Source organism: Akebia trifoliata, chromosome 13 (genome assembly GCF_017979445.1).
Source record: "Akebia trifoliata isolate Shusen 1 chromosome 13, ASM1797944v1, whole genome shotgun sequence".
Taxonomy (NCBI): Eukaryota; Viridiplantae; Streptophyta; class Magnoliopsida; order Ranunculales; family Lardizabalaceae; genus Akebia; species Akebia trifoliata.
Genome location: NC_141387.1, coordinates 261,504 through 271,069, shown reverse-complemented (window position 1 = coordinate 271,069; position 9,566 = coordinate 261,504). Strand labels below are relative to the sequence as shown.

Below are 9,566 nucleotides of genomic sequence, written 5' to 3'. Positions count from 1 at the left end.
AATTTTATTTTGTTACCTATATAAATTAATTTTTTTTATTTATGGCCCACTACATTAGGTAAGGTAAAGTATTTCTCTTACATTCAGATTAGATACTTTGCTTCAAAGCCCAATCACTTAGATTCTTCCTTTCTAAAGGCAATAGATTCATATATAAACATTAATTAAAACAATTAATAAGAATAAATAACAAAATCCAAATAAAATAAAACCGTTCCCTTAAGTGTAGTGAAAGCCTACACCACAAACAAAGCCCCCTTCTCTCCTTCCATTACTGAATCTCTGTAACTTCCACTTCAATGGCGTAAGCAAGATCAAAACCCTTGCGTGCCCGAAACCTTCAAAAAAAAAAAAAAACTAGTAATTTAAAAAGAAAAATTGAATAATTTTATAGTAAGAGGATTGAAGAATCTCTGTCTGTGTGTGTGTTGATTTGATAATTGATAGAGAGATCAGTTATCGATCAGTTGGTGGTTCTTCCATGCTAATGAGGAGTGAAATCTCAGGTAGTAAACCTGGGGAAATCAGGAGAATTCTTCGACGGTATCTTCGATTGTATCCATGAAATCACCACTGCTCTTGCTTTCGTTAGAATGAACGAGTCCGCTTATAGAGTCGAAACAACTTCTCGACTCGCTCAATGGAAGATCGAAAACTTGTCTTCTTGCACTTACAGGAAATCCGATCCTTTCAAGATCGGTAATTGGAATTGGTAAGAATTTCCCAATTCTCCTTTTCTTTTTTGAATTTCGTTAAAAATTTGATTTTTTTTTCCTTTTGGTTGAGAATGAATTGGGGAAGAAATTTGGGTGGTTTTAGTTGACTGTATCAGTGATCTTCTTTTGGATTTCGATCTTGAACTTGAAGGCATTTATCTCTGGAGAAGAATCGGGTGTTGTATATTAAATTACATCCAGTGCTACTGAATCTAACGAGGGATAGTCCTCCAATTGCATCTTTTTTCATTCGAGTGCTCTGTTCTGTTGGAAATCGCCAAGTTCTGGTTCATCCAGGTGAATTTTTTTTTAATTTCCATTTTTACCCTTCTTTTGAGTTTTGAGGGATATATTTTATGTTACTTTGTAAGTCCATCAAGGATGATACTTTTTTTACATCTCTGCCATCTAATCAATTTGGATGGTTTTGATTTATTTGCTTTCTGTGGGATGGGCCCACACACAAAAACCCCGACTGGCCTAGCGAATCTCAGCCATCCGATCATAAGATAGGAAAACTAGGATTGGTTGATTCACATATCATTGGGCTGTTAGGGACCTAAACCAATATGCCAAAAGGCCTAGACCTGTTGGAATGTGTCAAATATAAGCCCTTATCCACTAAGGACGGGACATTTCTCGGGGCTTTTCTCAGCATTTTTTATTTCTTGTAGCCCGTAGCCCTTGGATACTTCTTGGGGCTTTTCTCAAGGTTTTCTTGTAACCTTTCCCGGTAGCCTTTTCTGTGACTCGAACTTGAGACTTGGTGTTGGCTTTTAAAACTCGTTTTGACATCTCGTCTCGTCCATGAACGAGACTGAGTCGTCTCAGATGAGTTTTCCAATATGTTTGAGTCGTCTCGTTAAAATATGAGAAAAATGAACTATGGTATTAAATCTCGTCCAATACGTCTTGTCCATCCGTTTCGTTGGTGGACGATACTGAGATGTATCGGACGAGATTTAAAACCATACTTGGCTCTCGTACCATATGTTAATGACCTAAATCAATACACCAAAAGGTCCAGACATGTTGGAATGAGTCAAATTTAAGCCCTTATATATATACTTAGGCACATAACATGGGCCAGCCCTGAATCATGCCAAAAATTCAAAATATAGGTTTTTTCAAGCTTTGTAGGAATTCACGTATTTGATTGATATATGAAGAATTTGAAATTGGCATATTCAAGCAAATAATGGAGAATAGTGACAAGAACATTTCTTTTTTTTGGTTATGGGGAAGTTCCAGCAACCATAACAACCAACTCATTAAGAAGGAGTTGTGTTGGAGTGACTTTAGAATTCACATGGATTCTCACTTTCCTGATGTGGAGGTGTGCATGTAACTATAGATGCTTTTAACTCATATCTCAATGAAAAGCATCTATGTTTCCGTACACACATCCACATCAGCAAAGTGTGAATTTTAACAATTTGTACTGAAGATGGAAGGAAACCAACATATAAAATCACATTTCCCACAATTTTCAATTCTTCCACCCTTTACTCACATGAAGACCAGAACCAATGTAAGTAACCAAATGAAGCAAAGTGAAAGTGATGAATGATGAACCTGAAACACCCCATCACTACTCTCGGAAAGCTGACATTTCTTTTTCTTTTTTCCCCTACCTTGGGGTGTCCCTGCCCCATACATAGCAAGACTAGTCCCCAACGGTGCATATGTGGTGGCCTGCAAAACCGGCACTGCAATGTTGGTCTGGGGGTGGTATCAAACCCAAGGGTTTGTGATGTTGTTGTGCTGGCTTCAGTCCGCCTAACAATGACATTTTGACTTCATTGCTTGAGAAACAAAGTTGTAATTCTAGAGATTTGGAAAACTAGGCAAACTTCAGACTTCTTAACACTGCCTCCAATTTGGGTCTTTTTATCTCCAAAATCTTTTGAAATATAAGACTTAACAGTCTGAACTTCGGTGATGTGGCTACTTTCTTTGATTGCAATTAGCCCGATTAGGCTCTCTCCCTTGAGATAGAGCTTCTTCAAGCTTGGTTCCCTGGCCTTAAACAAATTTTGGCGCCTCTACTGCAGGGAAACACAATTTATATCCTAGACATGGTTGGCTTTGTAGACTCCACTTTTAGGCTTTCTTGTTAACTTCTTGCCTTTATATCAATAAGGCCTTAAATTTATCTTTGTTATTTTCTGATAATTATTTTTTCACAGAATATGTTCTAGAAAGATTATCTTAATTTTTCTGCATACTTGTTTTATGTTCCTTTGTATGCACACGCAGGAGTAACAGACAAGCAGCTTAAGAACAACGACGATTTTATTTGGGCGGTCGAGACTCCGTTAACTGGAAAATTCATCATCGACGTCGAGTTCCTTGATTTGAAGATAACTCCTCCCAACGTATGCCTCTCTCTCCTACCATTTTTTTCCTTCCTGTTTATAAAATATTTTGAGAATGTTGATGTGGCAATATCCAATAGGAGTCCACTCCGTGAAATCTTCTATGCTGAAAATCGAAACATCGGATACCTTTAACTAGCTCATGTATCACATTTTGATGGACAAGACAGTCTTTCGTAAAACCTTAGTAGTTTAGATGGTTTGGACATGATCAAGGTCATTTTCTTCCTATATATATATCACCCTCTATGTTCAAATGTTCGGTTATCATGTTTTAGAACATAATGCCAAAGACTACAAATTAAAATTACTTAGTCAGTCACAATGAAAACAGAAATCATGGAAATTTGAATGTGTTTAATCGATAAGAGTTTGTATTTTACCTATATTTAATATATTGGTCTCTCCATGCATTCTCCAAGTTCTAGCTTTGATTCGTCGTGTAAATAATACACAGGGTGGTGCACCTTACTCCATCTGGTCCGAAGGATTCACCCAGAAACAGTCGAATGCAACCGCTCTTGAATCCCTTGGCCGAATGTTATCCGAAAGCATTCACACAGATATTACAATCAATGCCTCCGATGGGAGCATTGGGGCCCACCGTGCCATACTTGCCACACGATCGCCTGTCTTTCGGAGCATGTTCTCACACAATCTCCAAGAGAAGGAGCTATCAACTGTGAACATCTCGGACATGTCAATCGAAGCTTGCCAGGCTCTTCTTAACTACATCTACGGTAGCATCCAACACGAAGAGTTTCTGACTCACCGACTTGCTCTTCTCCATGCGGCTGATAAGTACGACATCTCTGACCTTAAAGAGGCGTGCCATGAGAGCCTTATAGAAGACATTGATACTAAGAATGTACTTGAGAGGCTCCAAAATGCATCTCTCTATCGATTACCGAGACTGAAGAGTGGATGTATGATGTATCTTGTAAAGTTTGGTAAGATATTCGACATTCGAGATGATTTCAATTCCTTTCTACAATCTGCCGATAGGGATCTTATAGCTGAGGTCTTCCACGAGGTTCTCACCGCGTGGAAAGGTTTCTGAAAAATTCTTGTTATAAAGATGAATGGTATGCTTGTGTGGGTGGTATTCTGTTTAATTAATTCCATGTAGATGGGTTACTGGACAATATTCTGTTGTTCAGTATTTGTTTCCGATGGAGGAAGATTCTTTTGATGGTCTGCATTTGATTATGTAAATGTATATTGTCCTCGTAAAAAGATGTCCCTCCATGTAATTTAGATGAAATGTGAATGATTTGAAATATCAATTATACATTATCAGATTACGATTCTTTTCCTCAGATGCCAATCAAATCTGCAATAACGATAAATCATGGTCGATCTGTCACTTCTAGAATTTCAATAAAGAAAAAAGGAAAATAATTAAAGTTGAGACATCGGTCCCTTACATGACATTATCTGCAACATGAGTGAGTGATCCAAATTGTCTAATATTGATTTATTATTGTTTCTCATTTGATGCAAATTAAGTTTGCAATTGTTGATACTGAGATCACCAATGCCAAGCAGCATTGTGGAATCAGTCCATGGTCATCAAAGTGTCGATTGGATGGTCCTCAGCGCCCGATTAATTCACACTTGATGGACCATTTCGTATTCATGTACTAGTCAACAAAATAACTTAAAGAAAAATGGTCAGGACTGTCTCGCTCTATTACGTCATTTTCAGGTTTTGGACCGCCGAGGTATTGCTTAGTCCATCATCATTTGGAAGTGAGGTTCAGCTGTGCACACACATTGCAGGAAGGCACGGGACCCAAATGCCCACTCTGTTGTTCCTTTTATAAGAAAATTAAAGGCTAATTATAAAGCTTGTTTTTTTTCCATTCGCGGAACGAGTTGGGGTACAATTAATTTGGAAATAAACTGTTTCGGTTTCATTTTGAGCCCTGATGCAGTGTGAAACAATAAAACGATAATGAAGTCTGGAATCCACTAGAAAAGAGCTCTTAAAGAGAAATTTTATTAAATTGAGACGATCTCTGCATTGCAATTATAACCCTTTTATAGGGAAAAAAAAAAAACTTCTAACTCCTAGTAAAACACAAAATTTTTCAAAATAGAAAAAATTATTAAAAAAATAGTAAAAACAGCCTAAGTATGTAAATAGATAATATTTAACCCTAGAAGTAAGGGGAATCGTCGGTTTGTGATTTTGACTTCTATAACTAAAGTTATTAACAAAACAAAAATTACCAATAGTAAAATTGCCTAATAAACAGGGTAAACGAATGAATCAAGTCTAAAAACAAAAATTCAATTGCAAAGCTATTGATCTTGATGATCTTGATGTTTCCATTCAAAATGAGTCTCTTCGGATGATTCTGAATTTTTCGCCCCTCTGGGTTCATGAGCCTAAGCCTTATGCTTGAACTTTTGGCGATCCAAACGTTCTATGAATTCTTCAGCAACTTGTTAGTGTCTAGTTCATTTTTCCTGAAAACTCATATTTCTTTTCAAAGTTTTCTCTTTAATTTATTCTCTTTTTTCTTTTCTTATTCTTTCTGAGTTTCATCATCATCCATAAAACCTTATTCCAAAGATTTGGGGTTGGTTAAACAAATGATATTCCTTTATTTCATTATAGAGTTACGTGTTTATAATTGAATTTTTCATGGAAATGGGACTACAACACATTATTTCCACTAAGAACTTAAACCAATACACCAAAAGACCTATATCTGTTGGAATGCATCAAATTTAAGCCCTTAACCAATTAGACACGTAACAGGTTCCGAGGAACACTTAGAATGAACAAAATAGTATCTTATAAGGATTCCTTCTGAGTCGTGCTGGAGTGACCTCAAGATTGGACCTCATATTGCACATCTTGACGTGAAAGTGCATAGGAACCATAGATGCTCTTTCACTCGTATATGGTTCCCACACTTTCCCGTCAAGGTGTGCAATGTGAGGTCCAATCTTGAGGTCACTTAAGCATTATTCACTCCTTTTATCTGGGAATAGGGACCAACAATATAGTGCAAAAGGGTCACTACACAAAGCTCATTTTCCACCATCAATTGGGCTTATTTTTTGGCTTGGCTTGTTGGTGGAGCAATAAGTGAGAAGTTAGTGGGCCTGAAAAGTGTCAGCCTGGGTCGTGGATCGTGGACGACCATGAACTGGGCTATGTATGCTTTCATGGGTTTGTGGGCCTGAAAGAGTCTCCACTTGGGTATAAAGAAGATAGGGAGATGGTCTAAGCTGTCCAACTAAGGGACCATTTTGTTTTAAAAGGTCATTAAGTTGCCAATGCTATTCAGATGTTTTATAGTTGGACTATAATAGTGAAGATATACTAAGTCTTTGGTTAATAAATAATAATTCGTCATCCTCGTGGTTCACTTTCTAGAGAGATGAAGACCATTCAATTTCTCAATATTACAATAATACCTTTGAAAAATGGAAATTAGAACATTTAAAATGCTCATTTCTTCAACTTTATAGACTTTTCTGATTCACATAGTTCTCCCAAGTTGAAATTGACTTATTATTAATGAACCAATTTATTTTAGATAAGCCATCGATAACAAATACCATTAAACGTAGAAATAGTTGCCAAGTTGGAGTAGAAAGAATTTGGACATGAAAGGTCAAGTCAAAATTATTTACCTCAATCACTTCCCACACCTCTCAAATCATAATCTTTAAGGTACAGACAAATAGTAGTCATGATAGTCGCAATCAATCTTCTTTATAGTGGAAATGTTCGTCTAAGAAGAAGGATAAGAGTGGGTCTAATCCACAATTCATTTATCTTTGAACATTGTCTGTACTTATCCAATCTTGTACTAAGATTAAAAATTTAAGTAAAAATGTCAAAAGTGATGCTCTAACCCTTGAACCAAATCCATATCAAATTGAGAAAGAATTCAATCCAACTGAGACTCAAATCAAAGGAGAGTTTGAGTTTTACTCAAATTCCAATAGTCAAATTCTACTTAAGAAAAATATTTTTTCATATTAACTCATATCTTAGTAAGGGTCATTAGTCTAGATATATGGATTACTACATTGGCAATCCAACTCCAGAGCCTTTTAAATTTCATGGAAAAACTTAAATTTTTTATTTTAAAAAATAAAATTTATTGTGGCCTTAATCCAAGGTATTGAAAATGAACAGCTATCGAACTCCCAAATTTAAATTTAAAATTCAACAGTGAATATTAACTCTTTTTTAGATTTTTTTTAAGAGTTCTTAAAATTATTTTCTATAGCTCTTTTGCATTGGATCATGTTTTAAAATACTGCAATGAGGGCTCAAAACCCGCAGTAAAATTTGAAATCTTACTAAGTTAATCAAACCATCTTGACTTTTTGAGTTTTCCACTGGAATGTTTCATATCAAATGAAGCTTTTACTCAAATTTGAATCATGGTTAGAGATGCTCTCTTCTCATCCAATGAGCTTATAACGATGTTTGTAGATTGCACATCGTTTGCTAATATTTTTAAAAATATAATAATAATAACTCAAAAAAAAAAAAATATAACAAATAAGATCCCAAATTCTTAAAACTAATTCATAATCATAATAGTAATTGAGAATCCCGTTCTAAATTCCATACCAAACAACCCGAAGTGGGGCATGTTCACCTCATCAGACCATCACAATTTGTACATGTAGGACCACTATCCAAGGCATGATTGACGTTTACAAAAGTCAACTCTACCAATGTGAAACTTTTGATTAAAGATTTTTTCAACCTTGAAGTAAGAATTAGGATTGGAGGAAAAACACAAACTTCCAAGCCCGGCACGTTAGGTAAGTCGACTGAGTATGCCACGTGCCTAAGTCAGATTAACACAACTCAAAATTAAAGGCAAATTATGAAGCCTGTTCTTTTCCATTCGTGGATGAGTTGGGGTACAATTAGTTAGGAAATAAACTTTTTCGGTTTCATTAAGAGAGAAAATTGCCTTAACTTCTTGAAAGTTGTTATCGCTTTGTCCTAATGCAGCCTGAAACAATAAAATGATAATGAAGTCTAGAATCCACTAGAAAAGAACTCTTAACGAGAAATTTTATTGAATTGAAAAAAAAAAAAACTCAAAATCCTAATAAAACATGAATTTTGTCCAAAATAGTAAAAATTAATAAAAAATAATAAAAACAATCTAAGCAAGTAAATAGATATTACTTAACCCTAGAAGTAAGGGAGGGTTATTGGTTCATGATTTTGACTTTTAAACTAAAATTATTAACGAAACAAAAGTCACCAAAAATAACAAAATTTCCTAAAAAAACAAAGTAAACAAATGAATAAGCCTAAAAATGAAAACTCAATCACAAAACTATTGATCTCGACGATCTTGATGTTTTCATTCAAGAATGGGTGTCCTCGGATAATTTTGAACCCGTCGCCTCTCAGGGTCTAGGGGCTTAAACCTTACGCTTAGACTTTGGAGATCCAAACATTCCATGATATCTTCAGCAACTTTTCCTACATCATGCCTAGTTCATTCTTCTTGAAAGCAAATAGTCCTTTTCAAAGATCTCTCTTCTATTCATTCTCTTTTTTTCTTTTCTAGTTTTTTTGAGTTTCATCATCATCATAAAACCTTATTCCAAATATTTGGAGATGGTTAAACAGATGATATTCCTTTATTTCATTGTAGAGTAACATGTTCTATTATTAAACTTTTCATTGCAATGGGACTACAACACATTGTTTTCTTCTAAGAACTTAAACTAATATACCAAAAGACTTATACATGTTGGAATGAATAAAATTTAAACCCTTAACCAATTAGGCATGTAAGAGTTTCCGAGGAACACCTTAGACCGATCAAAATAGTATCTTATATGAGTCACGCTGGAGTGACCTCAAGATTGTATTCTATATCGCACATCATGACATGAAAGTGTGTAGGAACTATAGATACTTTTTGACTAGTATCTCCATGAAAAGCATCGGTTCCTACACACTTTCACGTCAGGATGTGCGATATGAGGTATTCGTTTTATTTGGGAATAGGGGACCAACAATGTAGTGCAAAAGGGTCATACTACACAAAGCTCATTTTCCACCTGCATCATTTGGGCTTTGTCTTTTATTTTGCTTGGCTTGTGGGTGGAGCAACAAGTGAGAAGTTAGTGGGCTTGAAAAGTGCCCACGCGGATTGTAGAACGAACAAGAAGTGGGCTATGGATGCTTTCGTAGGTTTGTGGGCCTGAAAGAGTCTCCATGCGGGTATAAAGGAGATAGGGAGATGGGCAAAGTTGTCCAACCAAGGGGACCATTTTGTTTTAAGAGGTCATTCAGAAGAGAAACTCATTAAGAGAAGAGAAGAGAAACTCAATTTCTCTCCACCATGTTTGGATTGAGAGGAGAGAACTTAGGACAACTTTGGAATTTTCAAATATTTTAAAAGAAATCTAGGGGCAGAGTTGGAAGTATACAATATTTTAAAAGGTATCTCTCCACTTT

General features: G+C 35.7%; 1 protein-coding gene across 1 annotated transcript; it reads left to right on the top strand.

Moving 5' to 3' along the window:
- The first annotated feature begins 218 nt into the window (after positions 1 to 218).
- LOC147387035 (BTB/POZ domain-containing protein) lies at positions 219 to 4,413 on the top strand. The gene is made up of 4 exons (XM_086421495.1): positions 219 to 712; positions 868 to 1,013; positions 2,976 to 3,094; positions 3,552 to 4,413. The coding sequence occupies exons 1-4, from the start codon at positions 594 to 596 to the stop codon at positions 4,152 to 4,154; spliced, it is 987 nt and encodes a 328-aa protein (XP_086277621.1). The 5' UTR covers positions 219 to 593; the 3' UTR covers positions 4,155 to 4,413.
- Positions 4,414 to 9,566: the final 5,153 nt, after the last annotated feature.